Below are 25,359 nucleotides of genomic sequence, written 5' to 3'. Positions count from 1 at the left end.
ACAATTGCAGGATTTCGATAAAGTAATTCTTTAACTGTGTTGGAGCACTGTAGTTAGTCAGTACCTCAGCAGAGTTCGTCAGCGAGTGTCTCAGAATTCAGCTGCAGTCGCCGCCAAGAAGAGCCAAACTTGACATTACAGAAGGCACGTTAGTCGTCTTTCACTGAATTTAGGACTAGAGGTAGATTATCGCAAGTTAAGATTGATCTATATTACAACGCACCATCTTCACACTCCAGTTAACTGTTGTAAAAAGTTTATTAACAAACGATTGTAAACTTTTGCTAATCTGTGTTGCCATCTATTTTTGATACAGCTGTTGCATAACTCTGCTTGGTCCTTTGACCAAGAGCAAATTTTCCGAAAAACGAATCCCATCTTAATCTTAGCTAAATAACTATATACACACAAAATTGTGAGGTGTAGCACAAAGCCATCAGCTCTTGCTATTTGGTGGATCATGTAACTGTTTCCAAAGCGAAAGTAATCACAGAAATGCCTTTACATGTGGTAAATAAGTAATACTTTGTGAGGGACTAGCGATTTAGCGTAGCAGTAAGTGCCATGCTGTGCGTCACGCGTAATCGAAACAACGATACGACAGCCTTACATTATACCTTAGTGAGAGACTAATGGAATGAATACCGTCCTTTATGCACCAATAGCAATCAAGTGAAGGGAATGGAACACCATATTGGGACTGTCGATCAGCAACTGCTTACTACCGAGAACGTCATTCGACGATCGACAGCACACCCATGCCATTAACGGTCAAGTGTTTGATGCTTTTTCAGGCAGAAATCTATCGCGTACATTAAAGGACTGAGTGATAAACAATAAAAGACATAAGAATTTAAAAATAAATTATGTTCATGTAGTCGACTAGAGAACGTGTTTCATATGCGTGTGCTGCCGTCTGCCAGACTGTGTACTTTAGAAGTATGAAAAATGTAGGAGCCTCTTCCAAATCATAAGCACGGGTTTAACAAAAACCACTCTTGTGAACACGGCTGCAGAGCTATACACACGATATCTTGCAAATACAATAAATTCGCGATTAGGTGCGACAACTGGGGACTTGAAAACCGCGGATAATCTAATATCACTTAACTAATCTTTATAGTAAATTTTCTTTAATCATTGTAGTATCTGTGAAAATACAGTGCTTACAAAGAATATAGTAGAATCCAGTTTCACGTTAAATTACACTACATTGAAACACAGTAGTCTTGAATTGGTTTTTGTCTCAGTGAGGTAGCTTGTCGTCTACATATCGCACCACCAACTTGTCAGGATGGGGAGCATCTTCTTGCTGTTCCAGGTAGTCCAGTAGCCCCTCGGTCCATTCAAGTGCTGAGTGAGGCAAGACTGATTACTGTTTCTGGAATTGGCGGAATGTTGTCATCTTCATCACTGCCATTCTCCTCCTCGGATTTCCCTTGTACTCGCTGAATGTTACCATTGTGGTTCAAAATGGTTCAAATGGCTCTGAGCACTATGGGACTCCACTTCTGAGGTCATTAGTCCCCTAGAACTTAGAAATAGTTAAACCTAACTGACCTAAGGACATCACAAACATTCATGCCCGAGGCAGGATTCGAACCTGCGACCGTAGCGGTCTTGCTGTTCCAGACTGCAGCGCCTTTAACCGCATGGCCACTTCAGCCGGCTGTTACCATTGTGGCTCAGCATCTCATGACCTGCCTTTGTGAGGACGACGTCAAACCAATCGGAATTTTTTTTCTTTTTCAACAGCTTCACACTCTGGAGTAATTTTCAAAAGAGCAACTAACGTTACTAATGAGCAGTCCTCTTCGTCAACGAAACTACTGATTTCATCAATTTTAGAATTAATATTTTTCCATGATTTGGTTATGGTTGACTGTTTTATGTTACTCCGATACTTAATAAGTTGCGGTTAGCAGAGTTAATTGTATCCAGAATGTTTGAAGATTGATGCCCTGATCAATAAGTTTTTGTGGCAGATTTCTTCTATAAATTTTCTTCACGGCACCAATGGTACCCTGTTCCATTTGCTGGATTAAGCCTGTCTCATTATGGGGTAAAAATTTTACAAATATCAACCATTCATCCGTTTTTAGAATATTTTCGTTCGGACGCGACGGTACAATGTCCAGTAACAATACAGCTCTTGCAGGTAAACCTCACAGCATTAAGCGTTATCGCGCTTGTTGCGCGAAGCGATTGTGGAACCATGTTTGAAATATTGTGCGGTCCATCCTGGCCCCTTTCTGGTGAAAGTAATGCGCAGGTATACTATACATTTGTTGTCCTTTGAAAAAGCGCTGTTTTTTAGCTTTTTCTATTACACCAAGCTTAACTATATGTGATTCCATACATTAGCAGAACACAACACAGTTATCCTTTCCTTGCTTGGTTTATGACAAGGCGCACTACGCTCTGTCTCGAAAGCTAAAGTCTTTGTTGGCAGACACCTCCAAAACATCCCGCTTTCGTCCGCATTGTATATTTGCTCTAGCTCTAAATTTTCTCTTCCAGTGAACTTCTGGAAATCATTATAAAATAAGTAGCCTTATTATGCTGACTTAACTTTTCTCCTTGGGTGGCAAGATTCCGGATACTATGATGCAGTTCAAAACTCGTTAACCAGCCAGAAGATGCACTGAAATCTCCTTCAGTCCCCAAGGTTTCTTAAAAGAACTGGGCCTGTTTGGCGAGTATTGGGCCAGATACTTGTGCGCCCTCTGCTCTTTTCTGTGGAAACCACTACAACATGGCTTTAACCAGTTCTGCATATGTAGACATTTTTATAGTTTTCCGCTTTGAGAGACCTTTTAGATGAGTCAGAACTGCTAGCAAATTTAATTATTTTGTCTTCGTTTTTTCTGACCATCATAGTTCGCTGTTTCACGCATGTTGTAAATCAATGCCTGATCTCGTGTAGCAGTATCGTCTTCGTCTGGCATTTGTGTATTATTTCCATTTTCTGCTGTATCGTTAACATAATACGTTTTCGTTTTTGACACAATGTTCGATACTAACAGAAACCAATGACTATCTTCCGCGACCGTTGCAGTTCAGTGCTTGCAGTGTTTGAACAGCATGTTGTTTACTACACTCAGGTTGTAACGTAGAATTTTCGGTCACCCGTGACCACTTCCGTGTTAAAAAAGCGGGAGAAATAGGCCGCGGATAATCAGAGTTTGCTGTAGGTGATTCTAAGAAGTTTTACTCATAGAACCCAGTAAATTATGCTGGACGGCGAATGTTCAGCGGGAACTAAAGTAACGCTGTGTGTTTCCCAAAGAAGCGGTTAAGACCAACGTCTTAATTATAAATGAAGCATTCATCATTAGCCGCACGTTCTGAGGCGTCTTGGCACGGTCCACGCGGCTCCCCCGTCGGAGGTTCGAGTCCTCCCTCGGGCACGGTTGTGTGTGTTTCCTTAGCGTAAGTTAGTTTAAGTTAAAGTGGGGCGCAAGCTTAGGGACCGATGACCTCAGAAGTTTGGTGCCATAAGACCTTAAAACAAATTTCCAATTCCATTTATCACATACAATTGGACCAGCAGCATACCACATTGTTCGCTGAGAATGCTGTCGTTAAAGACGCTGTCGTTAAAAAGAAAGTACCTTTGCTATCGTAAATAAATTCGGAACGACTTGGACAGTGTTTTTGTTTCTTCCTAACATATTTCAACTCTTTTTAACTGTGGATAAATTCAAGATATTGAAATATCAAAGAGAAAGAACGCTATGGTTTTCGATTACAAGGACACTGAGAAACTTGTGAATCCTAACACTTCCTTTAAATTTGTACGGGTAATAATAGGAAACGATTCGAAATTGGAGGAGCACTTAAGGGTAAGGGGTATAGAATAATTTATTGGGGAAGTAAGGTGAAGTACTGCGGTCTGGCCTCAGACGGGCCACACGCGCCCGACGGCCAATGGCATCACGGGAATGGAGGAGCACTTGGTTCGCACACCTCTCTCCCGACCGTTGGGACAGATAAATTCGAATTACGATGCTTTTTGCCGACGACTAGGTAACCATACAGGATAGTGAAGATAAATTATATGTAGCGGTACATACATTAAACAATATAAACCTAAATTATCAATAACAAAAATAGAAAAAATGCTTCAAATGGCTCTGAGCACTATGGGACTTAACATCTGAGGTCATCAGTCCCCTGGAACTTAGAACTACTTAAACCTAACTAACCCAAGGACATCACACACATCCATGCCCGAGGCAGGATTCAAACCTACGACCGTAGCAGTTGCGCGATTCCAGACTGTAGCGCCTAGAACCGCTCTTCCACCCCAGCCGGCAAAAATAGAAACACTGACGTTTTCTAGGAAAATGCCTCATAAGGATAACAAAATAGTCATGAGTAACACATTAAACCGAGCGAGGTGGCGCAGTGGTTAGCACACTGGACTCGCATTCGGGAGGACGACGGTTCAATCCCGTCTCCGGCCATCCTGATTTAGGTTTTCCGTGATTTCCCTAAATCGTTTCAGGCAAATGCCGGGATGGTTTCTTTGAAAGGGCACGGCCGATTTCCTTCCCAATCCTTCCCTAACCCGAGCTTGCGCTCCGTCTCTAATGACCTCGTTGCCGACGGGACGTTAAACACTTACCACCACCACCACCACCACCACCACCAGTAACACATTAATAGGTGTCCCATTTCTGGTACCGAGGATGCGACAGAACTTTTGATGAAGAGAAAGACATAAATAAGAAAACTGAAACTAACACACACACACACACACACACACACACACACACACACACAGCGGGCCTACCACAACCAATAGAGTAACGCCATTTTGTAAACGTCTCTATGGCAATGCCTCAGTGTTGTCACAGGTCTGTAGACGGCTATTGTTTCCTCCTGCAGCCGTCAGCACTTTGCGGTTGAAAACTGGCAACACTGCTGCTATGTGCTGTCAGGGTGTTTCTTACACCATCTCCACCATAATATATATCGCAGAGGATTTAGTAATGGAAGCGTGTGACGAATAGTTCACATCCCTACTGTTATCTGTTGCATGCGCCCCACGGTTTTCATTTTAAAGCTTATAAATATTTTCATAGCTTTTCAAAATTCACAATCACAAATTTTCAGAATTATTTGCATGGGGCTAGGAATTTGTTTGGCGTTAAGAGAAAGTATTTTATAGCTTGTAGTTCAATTTAAAAACGTGGTACATTAAAAACCGGTTTTTATTTAAATAATTAGTTTCATTGATTATTTATTTTGGCCACCTATGCTTGGATTTATTAGCTTATATAATGCTGGACAGTACACAACTAAAAAACAAGTGACCAAAAATCATGCTTTCCCACGTGGCCATGCTTCACAGAGCATCCAGAGTGATGTCAACAGCAATCACAAATTTCTTGTTGCCTGTTCTTCATACTTATTTTCGCAGCACTATTTTCACGTACAGGCGATTATAGTTAAAATCTAATGAAAAGTACGATTGGAATGTGGCGTTGGACTGTAACGTAGTTGTAGCTGTACACGTAAAAGTGAAACATGAAACAGCCATCACTGAACTGGTACTTACTGATGCGCTTCCTGGCCTGCAGGTACGCCTGGTTGACGGCGTCGTATGTGATGCACGTCTGTTGACCGTTGTAGCCGCTGGAACAGAGGGAGCAACCAGTCAGCCGAGATATATAGTTACAGGTAATATAAATTATCGTACATTTAAAAAAAAAGTATATGCTAACACTGAAGTCTTTTTGTTGCAGTGGCTTTGATGCGTTCGACATGTGTTCATCGTATGTGGCTCAGATTGTTTTCAGCCTGAGAGATGAATATAACAAATAAATAATATATCGAAAACTCACAATACTTGAAAAAAATGCAAAGAGGTAAACATACACAATAGCATGTTTTGAGATTTATTCTGAATGCCGCAGCTTCAGTCCACAATTAAATGAAGTACACTAATCCTGCTGTAAACTAAATCATGATGGGAGAAGCAAGCAAACAATATACAACTAATTGGTCACATGAACTAAGGTGTGCACCATAATGATTATAACCGGTGATGGATAGCTGGTGCATAGCGTACTGTAGAGACTGTGGACAGTAATTTCCAGTATGACACATCTGTAAATTCCGTCCTAGTTCAGTACTACATTACACTTGTAAGTGTTTATGCAGCCTAACTATTGTTGTCGTAACGCCTGGTTTCATGCCTACAATTCGTAAGTCCGGCCAATTACCCTCTGCTTCTAAAATCGCATGACGTAGGCAATTACGCTGACTGAAAATCATATATCTGTATTTAAAGAGTTATACTTTAAAACCAAAAGATAAAATAAAAAATTGAAGACTAAGAACTAAGTGCTCGGATTGATTTTGCCAATACTTTTCAAGCTATATATCGAAGAAGCAATGTGGAAATTAAAAGAAAAGGGCCAGGAGTGGGATTAAAATTCAGAGTGAAAGTGTATCAGCGATAACATGCGCAGAGGACACGGCTATTCTCGGTGAAAACGAGGAAGAATTACGGGACATATTGAACACAGTGAACAGTTTAATGCGTGCAGAATATGGGCCGACAGTAAACGGAAGACAGACGAAAGAACTTTCGAACAGCAGAAATGAGATTAGGGATATTGGTGATCATGATCAAGAGAAGGAAGTCTGCTAGCTTGGAAGAAAAATAACAAATGACAGACGAAGCAAGGAGGACTTAAAGGCACACTAGCACAAGGAAAGAGGGCATTCCCGGCCAAAAGAATCTGACTAGCGTCAAACATTGTCCTGACGTTGTGAAAAGAGTTGTGCGTTGAAGGTATGTGCATTTTTTTCTTAAATGAAGCGCCAACAATGAATAGATACCGTCTATTTTTTCATTCTTCTTACAAATTGTACTAAATGGAAATTAAAACCATATAGGCAGCGGCTGGTCATAGTTTTTACGAATCAAATATACAGGTAATTTGACTTTCTGTTTTTTGTCTTTTAATGATACTTTAATGTTGCGTAGCGCGCACTCCAGCTGTGGACAGCGCAGCCTAGATTCAGTTTAAACGCGCCGATAACGCTACAAATCGAACAGAGAAGTAAAGCAGACATTAAGATGGGGAATGCAATACAAACGTAAGTAAATGAATTTTTTGCTGACATCAACGAAGGAGGGGCGCTCATTCAGCAATGCAAAACATTTCTCTGTGAAAGCAGATTTTTCAACGTAATATCCCTCAATGCGACGGCCATACGCCACCTTACTGGGAAGGCCTGTATGTCCGCATGGTACCATTCGCGTGATCCGGGCTGTAGGGTGGATGGGGAAGAACAATCGAACGAAGTTTTGTGAGCTCCTGTCCCGTGCGCAGACTTATGTGAGGTCTTGTATTGTGATGGAGAAGGAGAAGTTCCTTCACATTTAAGTGGCAATGAACACGCTTAAGTCGTTTCTTCAGTTTCCTGAAGGCAGCACACAACACTTCAGAGTTGATTTTTGCACCATGAAGGAGGACATCAAATAGAATAATCCCTTCAGAGTTCCAGAAGACCATCGCAGTGAATTCACCGGCTGAGGGTGCGGCTTTGAACTTTTGCTTCGGAGAAGAGGTGGTCTGGCGCCACTCCACTGACTGTCATTTACTTTCCAGATCGAAGTGATGAAACCATGCTTGATCGTCTTTGACATCGTTAGAAAAAAAAGTCACGGTCATCCTCGTAACGCAGAAGCGTGGAATTCCACACAGATGGGCCCTCGTTACTCTTCATGGTCTTCTGTTAGGTGGGAAGGAACCCAGCTGAGACACACCTTTGAGTGTCAGCACAACCAACAGAGACGTGCAGCTGTGCAGCTAGGTCTCTCATTGTGTATATATGACGGTAGTATCTGTTCCCGAAAGAACACATACCGTGGATGACCATGCAGCTTTGCTAGAAATGAAATGATAATTAAATAGACACCCTAGCTGCAAACAGCCGTTGATACACTTCACTGGCGACATGTTGAAAATGTGTGCCCCGACCGGGACTCGAACCCGAGATCTCCTGCTTACATGGCAGACGCTCTATCCATCTGAACCACCGAGGGCACAGAGGATAGTGCGTCTGCAGGGACTTATCCCTTGCACGCTCCCCGTGAGATCCACATTCCCAACATGTCCAAACCACTACTACCGTCATATATAGTTAAAATATGGCTTCCTGGCCATTGACCTTCTTGTGTGAACGCACACGCTATGCCCGAACTCGTACGGGACTTGGTAGATTAATCTGCCACGAGTAATGAGTATGATGGGCAAACATCTATTAGGCGCACTACGAATGTAGTGGTGTGGACATGTTGGGAATGTGGATCTCACGGGGAGCGTGCAACGGATAAGTCCCTGCAGACGCACTATCCTCTGTGCCCTCGGTGGCTCAGATCGATAGAGCGTCTGCCACGTAAGCAGGAGATCCCGGGTTCGAGTCCCGGTCGGGGCACACATTTTCAACATGTCCCCAGTGAAGTGTGTCGACGCCTGTTTGCAGCTAGGGTGTCTATTTAATTATCATTTCATCTCTCATTGTGATCTGTTCATCACCTAGAATGTGTCCGCGTTGCATTACATATTGAACGACTCCCTCGTACCATCCTTCACCTGTCCGGGCTCGTATCCCTTCACTAATGGCCTCGCCGTCAATGTAGGGACGTTAAGATCCTGTGCCTCTATATCTATATCTACATTTCGCAGTGGCTGGTACCATTATTACCCCCCCCCCCCTCCTCTCCACACTTTTCCCTATTCCAATCGCTAATGGAATGGAGAAACACGTATACGCGAGACGTATGTGTGAGGAAGTAATGTGTTACCCAACTTTTCTTGGAACATTCGCTCTCGGAATTCCAACAGGAAATTCCGTATACATAACGACCCTCTTATAGCATCTTCTACTGTAATTTGTAGATCATCTCCGTAAAGATCCCGCTCTTACTAAGCGATTCTGTAATGAAACCTGCCGTTGTTCGTTGGATATTCGCTAACTCTTCTTTTAATCCAGCGTCAAAAGGGTCAAATACTGATGAGTAATACTCAAGAATCGGTATAACAAGTGTGTTGTTGATCACTTCTCTAATGGATGGGTTACATTTCCCTAAGCTTGTTTCAATGAATCTCAGCCTGGCATCTGATTTTTCTACTATTGGTCGTCCCACTTCAGGTCGGCCCGGATGGTTACCCTTAGACATTTTACGTTGATTACTATTTCCAGTGATTTGTCTTCAATAGCTTAGTCAAAAGGTACTGGATTTCCTCACTTTTTATGCATAATACGTTACATTTATTTATGTTCAGGGCCAGTCCATTAGATCAATAACGTATGCTGCCAACAGTAACGGCACTACCACACTATATTCAAGTATTCCTGAATATTCATTACATTTGTAGATTGTGTCCCGTGGAGCTACACCTGGGAGATAATTCTGAGTAGAGGAGGAATGTGTTCTATGAATGCCCAGGGAATTTCCTAAAACCTTTTCTTTGTTTTACTACTGACTAAGTGACTAGAAATATTTTAAAATTCAGTAAAACGCTCTCGATAGCAATAGATGTTTCGATCTATAATTAAGACATACAGGTCGTAAGTAATGCAATACAATAGTGATACACATTCAGAGGGATTCCTGTACAAAGGGATGTTAGTACGGCCAAAAAACATAAAATGAAAGCTACGATAATAAGAAAGTACCATGTTACACCCGCGATTGCGGTTGGTGGCGGTGGGCGGAGCAGTATTAAAAACAGCCCGGCAAAGTCAGCTGAAGAATAAACCATTACTCGAGAATATATATTGTGAGCTCCGCCCATTACATCACTGACAACCAGTCATATACTTCTTAAGTGATATATGCTATATAGACTGGTGAAGAATTACATGCTTAAAGTTTCACAACAAATCCTATCATAATTAATTTAAAATAAAGGAACGAAATTAAAAACATAATTTGATCGTTCCTGTGTGTAGACTGCCCTCCTTGGGCATTTGCATGAACTTGTTGAAAGTAGTAGTAGGGGAGTTGACTGTATTTGGTTACCGTAGCAATGACTTGTCGGTATCGATAGTTACGCTCCAGCAGATATTGTTGTTACGGTCTGGTGTGATGCAGATCTCCAACCTAGTTGTCCTGTGCAAATCTCTTCATCTCTGCACCCGTCTGTATCTGCTTACTTTACTCAAGCCTTGGTCTCCCTTATGATTTTCGTCCACCCCCTCCCCTAAGCTTCCTTTCCTTACCAAATTGACCATATCTTGATACCTCAGAATATGTCTTGTCATCCGACCTCCTGTTTCATTCAAGCTGTTCCACAAATTTCTTTTATTCGCAGATTCGATTCAGTATTTCTTCATTAGTTATTCAATCTGCCGATCTAATCTTCAGCAATATCCTGTAGCATCATATTTCAAAAGGTTCTGTTCTCTTTGTGCTATTTATCGTCCACGTTTCACTTCTGCACAAGGCTGCAATCGAGAAAAATAGCATCAGAAAGGACTACCTAACATTTAAGACTATTTTCGATGTTAAGAAACTTCTCATTTTTAGTAATGCTTTTCCTGCCACTGTTACTCTGCATTTTATATCGTCTCTTCTTCAGTTTTCGTCACTTAAATTGCTGCCCAAAAATCGAAACTCATCAACTACTATGAGTTCCTCAATTCATAATCTAATTCTATTAGCATGTATCTGATTACATTCCGTTACCCTTGATTCACTTTTTTTGATATTCATGTTGTAACCTCTTTTCAAGACACTATTCATTACTTTCAACTGCTCACCCAAATGTGTTCCCATCTTTGACTGCTTTACAGTGTCACAGTAAACTTCAAAATTTCTATTTCCTCTCCCTGAACTTCGATTTTCTCTCCAAATTTCTCTTTGATTTCTTTTACTGCTTGCTTGTTATACCCGTTAAATAACATAGAGAGCCGCTACAACCCTCTCTCACTTCCTTTTCAACTACAGCTTCCCTTTCACATTGACTCTATCTGGAGTCTGATTTCTGTACAAGTTGTAGGTTCGGTGGACAACTGATTATGAAATTGAATTTACCGGCACCGGAAGGGTAACCACAGGAGTTACTTTTTCCCTAACTATTTCACTTTTATCTCGGGAACCTTGTCGCTGTGATAAACTGTTTGCCAAAGGTGACGAAATATGCTCGACAGCCAAATTGGAAATTAGTGGTAAGTTCCTGTGGGACCAAACTGCTGAGGTCATCGTCTCTAGTCTTACACACTACTTAGTCTAACTTAAACTAACTTACGCTGAGGACAACGCATACACCCATGCCCGAGGGAGGACTCGAACCTCCGACGGGGGAGCCACGCGAACCGTGGCAAGACGCCTCTGACCGCGCGGCGTAGCCGCTTTCGGCAGCCAAAGGAATACAGAAGAAATTAGCTCGTGGCGTGCGCTTTAGTACGCGCGGCCGAAATGTTGGCCAGAGATTAAGTATCGCCCAGGTGAGGGCCGGTTTCCACGCTAAGAGCCAGAGGTCGACCGCAGAGACACCCCGTAGCCCCGAAACCCGTTCCACATAGCGCCACGGCCTGAACCCGAGCCCGAACCTGGACCGCTAAACAGTCGCGGCGCGCTGTCCTGCTTTCTGGCTGCACCCTCACTCTGTCACGTAACAACGTGCACGTGTGGCGGTACCTGCGTGTGTGTGAGATTCTCACTTCTACATAAATCTCCGATTTTGTTAAGGTAACGGTATTGCAAGTTGGTAATTTGTAAGTGCTCCTGTACTATCATTAAGCGCTTACGAAGAGAAAGCTTTATCTTTTCTTTATGGATTATAAAACCTATACGCTACCCATGTTCCACGTGCGGGTTTCCACAAAGTCTTTCGCGATTTTTTTTTACATCATTTCGATGTGATATCGCAGTGATACGTGAATGTAGTCCTCCTCCACCGGTGTCAAACAGAATAAAATTTTTCTTGGTGAAATTCCTGGTGGTACTGTAAGATAAGAACTGACATTTCCGCCAACTTCCATGTGCTTGTGTTTGGGCGTGGAAACAGCACTCGACTAATACTACTAGACTACTTGACGCCAATTTTTAACCAATCATGGGCGGTGTATATTTCCGTTGGTGAACGAGAAAGAGCTTATTCATCCAGCAGTTTATTTTTATTTTCAGCGCTGGAACGTACAAGGACGAAAGCGTTCAACGTCCCATTAACGACCGGGTCATTATATATGCAGCACAAGCTCGAATTGCTCTACCAACTTGCCCGCGATAGGCGAAGGTCCCGTGTTCGAGTCTCGGTCCGGCACACAGTTTTAATCTGCCAGGAAGTTTCATATCAGCGCGCACTTCACTGCAGAGTGAAAATCTCATTCTGGATAAATAGTTTAGTCAAGAAGAGAATAGAAGTTTTCGAAATGTGGTGCTACAGAGGAATGCTGAAGATTAGATGGGTAGATCACATAACTAATGAGGACGTACTGAACAGAATTGGGGAGAAGAGGAATTTTTGGCACAACTTGGCTAGAAGAAGGGATCGGTTGGTAGGACACGTTCTGACGCATCAAAGGATCATCAATTTAGTATTGGAGTGAAGCGCGGGCGGGAAAAATCGTAGAGGGAGACCAAGAGATGAGTACACCAAGCAGATTCAGAAGGATGTAGGCTGCAGTAGTTACTCGGAGATGAAGAAGCTTGCATATGATAGAGTAGCATGGAGAGCTGCATCAGACCAGTCTCTGGACTGAAGACCACAACAACAACAACAAGGCTGGTGGCTGTGCACTATCTTCGTGCTCTCTGTGACGCTGTTTTTCGACAAGATAATGCAAGACCACACGTTGTCTATGCTATCCTGTCCTACCTAGGTATAGAGTGTGTTCGACGGTTGCCCTGAGCAGCACGTTTTCCAGTATCTAACTCCGTAAGACTAGCACGGCAGCACTCTCCAGTCAATAAGATTGATGAAATCTAGCATAGAGTTGAAACAGCATGGAATGACGCACCTGTCTGTAGGTTTGAGCGGATACCTATCTGCGTAAGAGCTCTCGATGGTGCTACAGATGGCAGCTCTGCGTGCTAAATTTTGCTTCTAAATTACCTAAAATTAAATCTTGTATTCCTCCTACACAACACAATAAGTAAAATTTCGTTAATTGCTAACTTTTAATGGCCACCAGTGTATTCTATAACTAATTCGTAACTCTGCGACCAGCCCCACGTGACCACGCAATATCCATCCTGTGCCATTTGGCGTCATTCGGATGCGGTATGGAGGAGCATCGGCTCATCACATAGCTCTTGGTCGTCGTTGAGTAGCTAGCCCCTTGAGCCACTACTTCCTCAACTGGCATCCACGAAGCTGATTGTGTCCCTTTCCAGTCCTCCTATCAACGAAACATCCCTATCCTTTCTGGGATTTGAACCCAGATAATCCATATGGCAGTGAGACGAGCTGACCACTCAGCTATGGAGGTGGACCAATGTATTCTGTGGTTTCCCTAAATATTTTCTAGCGAAGGGAAGGACGATTCCTTTACACTACTCCACGGCCGGCTCCCAGCTTAACCAACTAAGCCGGTACCAAGTGACAAATGATACTGACATCAGCGAGAAATTAACAACTAAAATCTCGCTCTTCCATCGTTCTTTCCTGTCAAGACTATCTCCCATTAGGCAACACAGTTTATGTTTTAGGAGTTAGCACATACGTCACTTAGTCATCCTGATTACACTTTCTCTTCTGTGGCCACTGGAGTACACATTAATTTGCTCCCTGATTGCGTGCGGCATGTCAGTGACCGGTCTGAAAGCCCTAAGCAGAACACGGAGCAGGATGTGGCGAGTGGACCGTCCGTACTGCTTTCTGAATTGTTATCTACATCTGGAAACGAGTTTGAGAGCGTGCGATGCCAACAGCTTACCTAGAACATCTGCGCTTATGTTGGGTGTGCTGCATAAGATACAGACAACTCTAGAAATTTTGGTACGTAAATTACGCGGCTACAAAGGGTAATAAAAAGATTTGAGATAACCTAAAATATCTGTCTTAGTGTATATTCCTCTAAAGAGCAAAAGAACTGTGTTGTTTCAGTAATATGCCTGAGACTGTGGTGGAATCGAACGTCGTCCAACGTCTTCTCTCCTGTGCATTCTAGTTCTACAATATTGCAAGAGCTTCAGTGGGGTTTGGAAGGTTTGGTGAGAAGCAAGGTCGGTCCTGGCCGTCCTCTGGTTACACAATCGACAGCGCATTGCGTGAAAAACACAAAAATTCGGGTAAGAGTCCCGGTCAGGCACAGTTTTAACTTGCCTCGAACGCTCATTCGTTGTCATATTCGACTGGTTATTCGTCACAAACATTTCTTTGTGCTATATGCCCATGCTTTGTGAGATACATACGTGCTGCTAAAAGTTTTTGAAGGATTGTTGGGAGAGTTTGATGTGGATGAGAAAACAGGAAATGTAATTCGACAAACAGTAATAAACACAAAATCTAAATTTTTTGGCAGACTTGTCCGAAGCTTTCGAGGCACGAAGAAACTCGAAAACTGTGGCCCCTATCGAAAACGTATCCCAGTACAAAAATTTAAGTACATTAAATTTCGTACAAAAAGGCCCTGTTTACTCTTTGTGTAGTACCGGGTGATCAAAAAGTCAGTATAAATTTGAAAACGTAATAAACCACGGAATAATGTAGATAGAGAGGTAAAAATTGACACACATGCTTGGAATGACATGGGGTTTTATTAGAACCACCACATATTGCTAGACGCGTGAAAGATCTCTTGCGCACGTCGTTTGGTGATGATCGTGTGGTCAGCCACCAGTTTCGTCATGCTTGGCCTCCCAGGTCCCCAGACCTCAGTCCGTGCGATTATTGGCTTTGGGGTTACCTGAAGTCGCAAGTTAATCGGATCGACCGGTATCTCTAGGGATGCTAAAAGACAACATCCGATGCCAATGCCTCACCATAACTCCGGACATGCTTTACAGTGCTGTTCACAACATTATTCCTCGACTACAGCTATTGTTGAGGAATGATTGTGGACATATTGAGCATCTCCTGTAAAGAACATCATCATTGCTTTGTCTTACTTTGTTATGCTAATTATTCCTATTCTGATCAGATGAAGCGCTACATGTCGGACATTTTTTGAACTTTTGTATTTTTTTGGTTCTAATAACACCCCATGTCATTCCAAGCATGTGTGTCAATTTGTACCTCTCTATCTACATTATTCCGTAATTTATTCAGTTTTCAAATTTATACTGACTTTTTGATCACCCGGTATTAACAACTTCCGCGTAGCGAGAGAGACAATGCGAAAATATCGCGCGGGGTTTATGAAGGGCAGCTATAACATTGCCGGTTGCATAAACCGACAATGTTAGATGCAGTTGAATCATCGTGCACTGAATCATCCTGTTAGGTGGTTATGTGCCTTGAAAATCTCATATGGTCGTCTTCCATGTCTTCGGATTCAAATCGAAATAGCACAGTCTGGCGTCCCAGATAGAGGCTCGCATGGCAGGTACGTGTGACCGGCGCCCGTTCCAAAATGTGGTGTAGTGGGTGAAAGCAGCACGGAACTGGCGGAGTTCCAGCCAGCGCCGCCTGACGTTTTACTGCTTGCCTTCACCGACCGCTGGCGGGGGAGGCGCGGCGCCGACCCTGGCTGTTGGCACGCACACCTGGAAGCGCCTTCCGCAGGCGCGAAAGTGGACGCTACCGCCGTCCCCGCCTACACCGCCCCAACAGCTTTGGCAGCGCCGTCTGCCCTCTATACTTGCTGGCGCCGCGTCTTGTATGACGAGTGCCATTTTCGATGTGATCGAGCTTATTCAACTGGGCTGTGATGACTGGGATCTCCGTGATACATACATTGTAAGTTGCTGTTTAACGAATTTCGGATTTTCAAGCTCTCATCCTCCCGTAATGTACAGGATATTCTCTAATATCGTATGCATACAAAAAAATTAGATTTCAATCAATCAGGGAGATGAGGTGACTTTTTAAACGTATGTACCGGAATGGGGCGTTTCCTGTTCCCGACCGAAATACAAGAGCAAATCGAAAAGTCTTTGCCTCTACTTTTGTTTAGCCAAATTACGTCTGTAAACGTGAAGCCACCATATCCATTTCCAGCGTTGGACCTTTCTTGGTTCGTGCCGGCCTCATCTGCCGATATCTCCCCCGCACGGCGCTGCCGTCACTTGTTAAAGATGATAGTTGGTAGTTGTACTTCACACGTCCACGGCGTTAGAGTAACGAAGTGTGATTCATTTTCTATGGAGCAAGAGACGAACGCCCATTGAGATCTACAGGGAAGTGCAGCCCACATGTTGAGAAAACAGTCTCGCTTTCAGAACTGTGAGGTGGTGGTATTGTCAGTTAGACACAGGCCGTGAAGTCTTGCATGACAATAAGCTGTTGGGGAGGCCTCGTTCGTCTCTGACTGACGAAACCATTTCCCGCATGGATGCAATGGTGAAAGCAGATCGGCGTGTTCACATTATGGCTATTTCCCGGGAGCCGGGAATATCGTGTGGGAGCGCTCACGACATCATTCATTGTTCCTTAGGGTACCAGATGGTTTCATGTCGGGGGGTATCCACGCAGTTGGATGACATCACGAGAGGTAAGCGAATGATGCCTTCACTGGATCATCTAGAACAGTACTCCTCCAAGGAGGGGGAAGGTTTCCAGGACCGCTTTGTTACTGGCCATAAAACATGGATATTGCATTTCACACCGGAATCCAAGCAGCAGAGCATGGCGTGGAAACATCCTGGTTCGCATGCGAAAAAAAAAAAAAAAATAAGTTCAGCGCCATCTGTTGGGAAAGTGATGTTAAATTCCTTCTGGTATAGCCGTGGACTGTTCCTGCTGGATTTCATGCCACAAGACACAACCATCAATGCCGACAGTGACTGTTCCACACTGTCAGGTCTGAGCGCTGCCGTCAAGCAAAGATGCCGAAGGATTCTCATGTAGACAATGTGATTCCGCTCCACTACCATGCGAGACCACATGTGGCAATCAGAATTGCCGAAATGCTCCGCGTACTTTACTGGGAGATTCTGGACCACCCACCGTACAGTCCAGAGCTTGCGCCTAGTGATTTCCACGATTTCGGACCGTTTAAGAAGTTCCTGGCAGGACAGCGATTGACAAGTAACGATGACGCTAAGACAGCAGTCCATAGTCAGCTCGAATTCTACTTCTCACATTTAGTACTGCGATGGGACAAATGCGATAACCGTTGAGGGGACTATGTGGAAAAATAGTGTAAGGTACATAGAACTGGATGTATATTTGTCATTACCTGTATGCACGTTAAAAATAGGTAAAAGGCTTTCTGATTTGGCCTCGTATAACAAAACAATGGGTATGCCTGGTATTACTAGATTAAGAGGAATCTTTTGACTCAGCGAACACAAAATCTTTGCTGTGAGTCCTTGAAAACAAGGAATCCATTAAAACTAAGTCAATATACTGAAGAACACGCTATCTGATCAAAAGTATTCGGATATTAGTGGATATTAATATGAGTTGTGTCCACTCTTCGCTTTTACCAAGGTCTGAACTCTGCTGGGGACACGTTCAGTGAGATAACTGCATGTTTGTGGAGGAATGGCAGCCCCTTCTTCCTGAAGAACCCAAACCACATAAGGATGTGATGTTGGTCGCTGGAATCCGGAGTGAAGTATTTATTCTAACTTATCCCAGAGATGTTCCATAGCGTTCAGGTCAGACTCTGGGCAGGTCAATCTATTTCAACAAACTATTAAGTATGCTACATTGTGAGAGGGTGCAATGTCATGCTGAAACAATCCTCGTCTCCATACAGTTCCTTTACTGTACGAAGTACCCCATTCCGTAAAAAAATGCTCCTATCCTTTCGCATTTTCCTTAAGTGCAATGAGGGGGCCACATCCTAACCACGAGAAAACAATACTGTTACACTACCCCCTCAATAGTGGGTAACGGTCTCCTAGGCATTCGCTGAACCCAAACACTTCTTTGTTGTTGCCACAAGGTACAGTGTGATTTATCACGCCTACCCACTCTTTTCCAGTCATTCACTTCCCATTGGCGTCGCATTGGGTACAGAAAAGTGTGGCTTATGAGGAATTGCCCGACCGTCGTACCGCACTCTTTTGAACTACCTGCGCACATGATTGCGCTAGCTGGACTATTTTAGCACTTTGTAACGTGATGTTCTTCCGCTAACTTCATGCCACGTTTTACAACCACCCTCCGCAATGCTCGACGGTTCCCGTGTGTCAATACATGAGGTCTGTCTGGTCTTGATTTACCCACGGATGTCCTATCGCGTTACCACTTCACAGGTACATCACCAGAAGTCGGCATGGGCAGCTTTAGAATGGTTGCAATGTCATCCGGTCCCAGATGGAATTTTTTTGCTCAGGTGACATACACTACTGGCCATTAAAATTGATACACCACGAAGATGACGTGCTACAGACGCGGAATTTAACCGACGGGAAGACGATGCTGTGATATGCAAATGATTAGCTTTATAGAGAATTCACACAAGGCTGGCGCCGGTGGCAACACCTACAACGTGCTGACATGAGGATAGTGTCCAACCGATTTCTCACACTCAAACAGCAGTTGATCGGCGTTGCCTGGTGAAATGTTGTTGTGATGCCTCGTGTAAGGAGGAGAAATGCGTACTATCACGTTTCGCCTATCGCGATTACGGTTTATCGTATCGCGACATTGCTGCTCGTGTTGGTCGAGATCCTATGACTGTTAGCACAATATGGAACCGGTGGGTTCAGGAGGGTAACACGGAACGCCGTGCTGGATCCCAACGGCCCGTTTGCAGCAGCATGGACTATCAGCTCGGAGACCATGGCTCCGGTTACCCTTGACGCTGCATCACAGACAGGAGCGCCTGCGATGGTGTACTCAACGACGAACCTGGGTGCACGAATGGCAAAACGTCATTTTTTCGGATGAATCCAGGTTCAGTTTACAACATCGTGATGGTTGCCTCCGTGTTTGGCGACATTGCGGTGAACGCACATTGGAAGCGTGCATTCGTCATCGCCATACTGGCGTATCGCCCGGCGCGATGGTATGGGGTGCCATTGGTTACACGTCTCGCTCACCTCTTGTTCGCATTGACGGCACTTTGGATAGTGGACGCTACATTTCAGATGTGTACCGCCCGTGGCTCTACCCTCATTCGTCCCTGCGAAACCCTACATTTCATCAGGATAATGCATGACCGCATGTTGCAGGTCCTGTACAGGCCTTTCTGGATACAGAAAATGTTCCACTGCTGCCCTGGCCAGCACATTCTCCAGATCTCTCACCAATTGAAAACGTCTGGTCAATGGTGGCCGAGCAACTGGCTCGTCACAATGCGCCAGTCACTACTCTTGATGAACTGTGGTATCGTGTTGAAGCTGGATGGGCAGCTGTACCTGTACATGCCATCCAAGCTCTGTTTGACTCAATGCCCAGGCGTATCAAGGCCGTAATTACGGCCAGAGGTGGTTGTTCTGGCTACTGATTTCTCAAGATCTATCCACCGAAATTGCGTGAAAATGTAATCACATGTCAGTTCTAGTATAACATATTTGTCAAATGAATATCCGTTCATCATCTGCATTTCTTCTTGGTGTAGCAATTTTAATGGCCAGTTGTGTAGTATCAAATCTTCAAGAAGAACAATGTGAGTGACAGTAAACGCCAAAAGCGGCAAATTTCAAACTAGAAACAGCAGAATGCGTGGTGCCAGTGGCAGAGCCATCTCTACTCACAAGGAGCCGCGCAGGGCGTTGAGGGCGTAGTCGAAGGCGCTGGTGCGCCCCGGCCCGTCCAGCAGCAGGGCGCACTCCTCCCCCAGGAACTGCGCATGCGCCGCGATGCACGTTGCCACCACCGATAGCAGCAGCGCGGTCCAAGGTGGCTGCCTGCAACAACACACAAAAATATCGCTGTTACTGGGCGTTGATATCGATGGAGTTATCGATGTTCGATATAATTGAATGTGTCAGCACTAAATATCAATATCGATGGTTAATCGAATAAAAATGTCGTTGTTTCGGAAGGTCGGTGCCGAATATTTAGGTTTAGAATTCAGATTATAATTCAAGATTGCACGTGTTATTTAAAATTGTGAGGAATCAGTTTTATGAATTAATAAAAAAATTAAGGGAAACCATATTAAATGATACATTATAATCTAATTTTCTGAGCAGAAACCATTTCAACAGCTTTTGAAAATAGTTTTTCTGCTGGAACTGAACCCCCTTCAGCTGATAATTATTTCCTAGTTACCTGATACAGACTGAAACTAAATTGCGATATTTCCCTCCAGAAGGTGACCGGATTACTTCCTAACTCTCTAAGGGGGTCCATCTGTAAATGGACTGATAATTCTAGATAAATGTTTAGATGTCTAGAGTTACCTTTTTTGTTTTTTACCTTCCACCTTTCGAGAATTATATCTGAAACTTTTCTACGTACCTTACTTTCGAGAGAGAGAGGGTTAACCAAAACACATTGAAAACAGTTAAAATTCTTTAAGAACTTCAATGGAAAAAGTGTAGGTACCTTTCTCATGCTGTAAATATTCCAATATTAAAAAGAAAGGCGAATTGAGTTTTCTCCTTTATGAGATAGATGATGATGATGATGAAATAATATATTTTCCGATTACATCGCAACAAAATATAGATGTTACCGATGTCTCGGCTTGTAAACATTGATTAAAACTGTGGCGTATCTGATTCTGATATATCGATATTTCATAGTTCGTTGTCCGATATCTCTGCTGCAAACGGTTCACACTGCTGAAAGCCAGTCTGCTCTGCAGAGAACGGTTCTAAACACTAGGCTTTCTGACTTCACTATGAAAAGATAATTTAGTTTATGAACCATCTTTGTAGGGATTCTCTTCAGGCTGACTAAGCCGTCGCTGAAGAGGAAAACTGCAAAGAGGTTAGAAACTGTAGCTTTCAATTGTTCTTTTTAGTTTCAAAATTTGCCACTCAATGCCCAAAAGAGAGTTATTCGCACGGGCACTAGCCATGCAAGCTTACACAGTTATAATAATAAAACACATCTGTCCTTTCAAAAAGTTTTCAGCAGTTTGAAATGTTCTAAGGTATTCAGTTGGTAGGCGTCATCTGTTCGAGAACATTTAAAAATCATCAAATCTCAGGAAAACCTAAAACACATTTTATCCTTTTTCTGGGGTCAACAACGCTCATTGTGGAGTAATGCTATCATAGGTTTACAAATGGGAAGCTGCAGCACAAAAAATGTGTGCAGTGCGTGCAGCATTGATGATCAGAAATAGGTGAACAGTATAGTACTATCTTTTTACATATTTTGAGTAACTTCTTTGCAAGTATGTATACACAAAACACTATTGTACCCCAAGGATAAATCGGTTGATGTTGTGTTGCGTGGCTTTGTATTCGAGAGGACAAAGGTTCTAATCCTCATACTGATATCCTGATTTAAGCTTTCTATGGTTTTCCTGAATCACTTCAGACAAATGGCAGTCTAGATCTTACTATCAGCCCATGACCAACTTCACGTCCCGTCCCTGTCATACTGGAGTTGTAAATGCCTGTATTATAACAATTATTTTCTGTCCTCAAACTGAAGTACAGCGACATGACCAACGTCCTTGTAAAACTGCTACTACTGCTGCTGCTGCTGCTACAACGGTTTGTTTATTGTCTGTAGACGTGCCCCCTTGTGCAATTATGTAAGTCTAATAAGACGTTGAATTTATAAGCTCTACGTAATTCATGGTGATTCAGCTGCGCCATCTGTGGTTTTATGGAACCTGCAATGCCATCAAAGAAAGTGCAGTTTTCACATTTTCTTACTTGCTATACACAGACTTACAGAAAAAATGAACAGGAGGTCTTTATAAGAAATGTAATGCAATTAAATTTTATAGTGAGATAGTTCTCGAATTTATCAAGAAAAATGTACAAACGTGACCTCCAAACGCATTTTTCTTGAATAAATCGAAAACTGTAGCCTCCAGGGAAAACGTATCGCAGCAAAACATTTAACTACATTAAATTTCCTACAAAAGGGCTCTGTTCATTTTTTCTGTAGGACTAACAGATTTAGAGTAGTGAGCGAGAGACTATGAAAATCTCGCATGTAGTTTTCGAAGTTGCATAGAAACTATTGGTAGGGGCAGCTGAATCTCCTGTATACGTTCCAGCATACGTCTGGAATGCCTGAGTATTTTAAACAATCGCAGTAGACTTTCGGTTTATCAAAATTGTTAACATACCCAGGGCTGTGTCGGACTTGGAAAGAATGACCCATATTAGTGATGATCCCACATCTCTCGTGGGCTGATGGTGGCTGTCCCAATTATGCATTATCGATTCATTTTCATTCGTAATTTTAAATTTCATGTATATGTGTGTGTGTGGATTAATCTAGTTATAAATAAAAATCTAGATATACGATATCAAAACTTGCAAGTAAATATTATGCGACTGGCAATGTAAAATCGGAGAGTGTAGGACAGTCATATAATCAAAACTAGTGTCAGACAAGTTTCGTGTGAAACGTGCTGAATATCTTACCCGAAAATTACTTCGAATAGATAGGTGACCAACTCGGGAGAGTATCGTCTTAGACGCCCTAGAAACAAGCACACCTGAAGTTTCTGAATCAGTTAACACAGAGGAGGGCTTCGGTAATCACAAGGCTGTGATAGTATCAATGGCTACGTGTTATGAGGAATGTTAAGAAAGACTGAAGTCCCGTCGACATCGAGATCATTAGGCAAATGGCTCTGAGCACTATGGGACTTAACATCGGAGGTCGTCAGTCTCCTAGAACTTAGAACTACTTAAACCTAACTATCTTAAGAACATCACACATTTATGCCAGAGGCAGAATTCGAACCTGCGACCGTAGCAGTGGCGCGGTTCCGGACTGAAGCGCCTAGAACCGCTCGGCCACCCCGGCCGGCCTACGACAGTGGTAAAAAGCGTTTGGAGCTAGAAACAAACATTGTGTTTTGGCAGATCGCAGTCCCCCATTCATAATTACTTTCTGAAAGCGTGCTTGCAGATATAAACTTCCTTGACGATCATGACGTGAAGGGAGACGTGGATGATGTGAGAACATTAAAACAGGGATATGTTTGAGATGAGTTTAAAACGTAGTGGATTGATGACGTACGACGCAGAAAGAAAAGGCTAGGAAAGTAGTGATTGAAAATTGGTTATCAGAAGATGATAAAGGTTAGTGGCAAATGTACTGAAGCGTACAGCAGTTAACTAGTCACTGGAAGCAACGTTAACGAGAAAAATTCCGTGTTAGAAAAACTGCAAAAGTTGGAATACGAAAAACAGGACTGTAAAGGAAGATATGGATGTTGGTATCAAAATTGTAGTGACGTCATAAAGCGGCGGCATGATAAATGAGGACATCAGATTTCTAGTGGCGAGAGTAGATGGGAAGGAATCACAGAAGACACAATGATCTCGTGCAGAAACTGAACGTGATACGTTTAAGCTTCGTCTAAACTCGCTCTTCAATAAATTTACGAATCTTTCAGGAGATTGCACTACTTATTCTCAGTAATGACATTTGTTGTTTATTACATTCACGTGTTTAAAGGAACACCTTCATCCAGTCATTGAAGACCAGATGGAGAAGTAGTATTTATGTGGGGTGTAAGTCCCAGTTTCTATCGCAGGTAATTGTGAGTTCGAATTCAATATGAATTTTAAGCAGGCTTCCGAAAGAGCTGAAAACGGTGCGTGACAAACCGAATATTCTCCTTATAGAGTTGAAGGTATACCTTAAGTCTAACTAACAGTGATTGTTGTTATTAAAGTCACCTAAACTTAGTATGATCCAGTAAATTTGTTTCTGTAGTGTTAACACGGGATTGTTCTCTCGTTCAGCCATCTTGATTCTGACAGCCTAGGCGAATCTTGGAATAATGAATAGTAATAGGCCATTGTCACTATAGTACACAATTCCAGCTCGTTTTACTAATTTAAATTCCAATCTTATACTGTCTGTTATTGCTTAATTCCAGGCTGCCTAGATTATTTGCATGATTTGTACCGAAACTGGAACGCATAAGTATGTAGATCATTTATATATGGGTCATATGCCGACATTTTAGGAGAGAAATGAATATTATTAGGTGGGTTTTGTCATCGGTCTTGTTACAAGTGAACACAAATTTAACAACAAAGTGAGCATTTTTGTTTACTCTGCTACAAATACTACAAGAATTATATATTCATCTATTGAATAAACTGATTTGTCCACAAGAAGTTATTTGAGTTTAGAATTAAAATTTGTATTGCTATCTGTCAGATTTTTTACAGTCAGTCATAGGGGAAATGATTTAAGATCCTTGTGTCTCCGTATTAAATGTTTTTCTCAGACACTGATCAATGAAAGCCTTAATTATGAGTAATCAGTGTTTTCTTCTATCTTGTAACTGCAGACGGAACTGTTTCTTTCGAACTGCTGTGAAATATTTACAAGGAATTTCATTAGCGAATATTATTTTCAGTTCGGGATAATATGAAAGTGATGAATTACCACATAAAACTGAATCACAAGACATTAATGAGTGTATTATAGTGATATTAAAACGATGATTTATTTGTTACCAAAAACTAGCAACTATTTGAGGATCAAGATGTGTTGAATTTAGCAGTTTGAGGTTTTAATAACTTATTTCTTCTATTATTCTACTCCGTTCACGGATTCCTCTTCATGTACTATGTTATTGTATTTGTACAAAAACGGTGTTTTTCTGAAACTAAGGGAGAGTTCATTTACAGATAACCATTTTTCTGAAACTAAGGGAGAATTCATTTACAGATAACCACTTATTATTTTTTTCGAAAACTTTATATCCGATTTCTGCTGTTACTGTCTCTGTAATTGCAGCACTTCGGTCATGTACAAAAAAGTACCACGAATGTGAAGAGAAGGGTCATTTAGATATAGAAGGAATTAGAATAGACACAACACTGAACGTTGTGGAATTCCATTCTTGATTTCTCTGACACTTAATTTTTCTCTCATTTCAGAATTAAGAATGAATCTTGCATTTTGCTGCAGAGCGTGACCTGTTTTGAAACTTCCTGGAGATTAAAACTGTGAGGAGCAAGGTTGTGACTAGGAACGGGGATCATGCCCTTTGCAGGTATTGGTCTTACCGACTGCGCTATCCGTTCAAAAGCCTGGAAGTATTGTTTGCTTTATTAATTTTTATTGTTATTCGATTTCTTTAGAGATTATTCATTTAATCGTGTGACATTCTTACTGAAATCTTGTCGTATAAAAATGAGTGGAAATACGAGGC

General features: G+C 42.5%; 1 protein-coding gene and 1 non-coding gene across 2 annotated transcripts in view; one reads left to right on the top strand and one right to left on the bottom strand.

Annotated features, from left to right (window-relative positions):
• The window catches only part of LOC124624402 (peroxidase-like), a 299,356-nt gene that overhangs the window by 147,069 nt on the left and 126,928 nt on the right, over window positions 1-25,359 (bottom strand). Inside the window, exons 2-3 of the mRNA XM_047149105.1 lie at window positions 19,790-19,942; window positions 5,567-5,643 (exon numbers count right to left, since the gene is read on the bottom strand). Coding sequence (XP_047005061.1) covers window positions 5,567-5,643; window positions 19,790-19,942 — 230 coding nt within the window. The remainder of the gene's footprint in view (window positions 1-5,566; window positions 5,644-19,789; window positions 19,943-25,359) is intronic.
• On the top strand, window positions 8,386-8,460 carry Trnat-cgu. Its single transcript has one exon. It is a non-coding gene; the product is annotated as a tRNA-Thr (tRNA).

The sequence above is a fragment of the Schistocerca americana genome, chromosome 1, assembly GCF_021461395.2.
Source record: "Schistocerca americana isolate TAMUIC-IGC-003095 chromosome 1, iqSchAmer2.1, whole genome shotgun sequence".
NCBI lineage: Eukaryota > Metazoa > Arthropoda > Insecta > Orthoptera > Acrididae > Schistocerca > Schistocerca americana.
The sequence above is the reverse complement of the archived record's forward strand: the minus strand, read 5'-3'. Positions and strand labels throughout refer to the sequence as shown.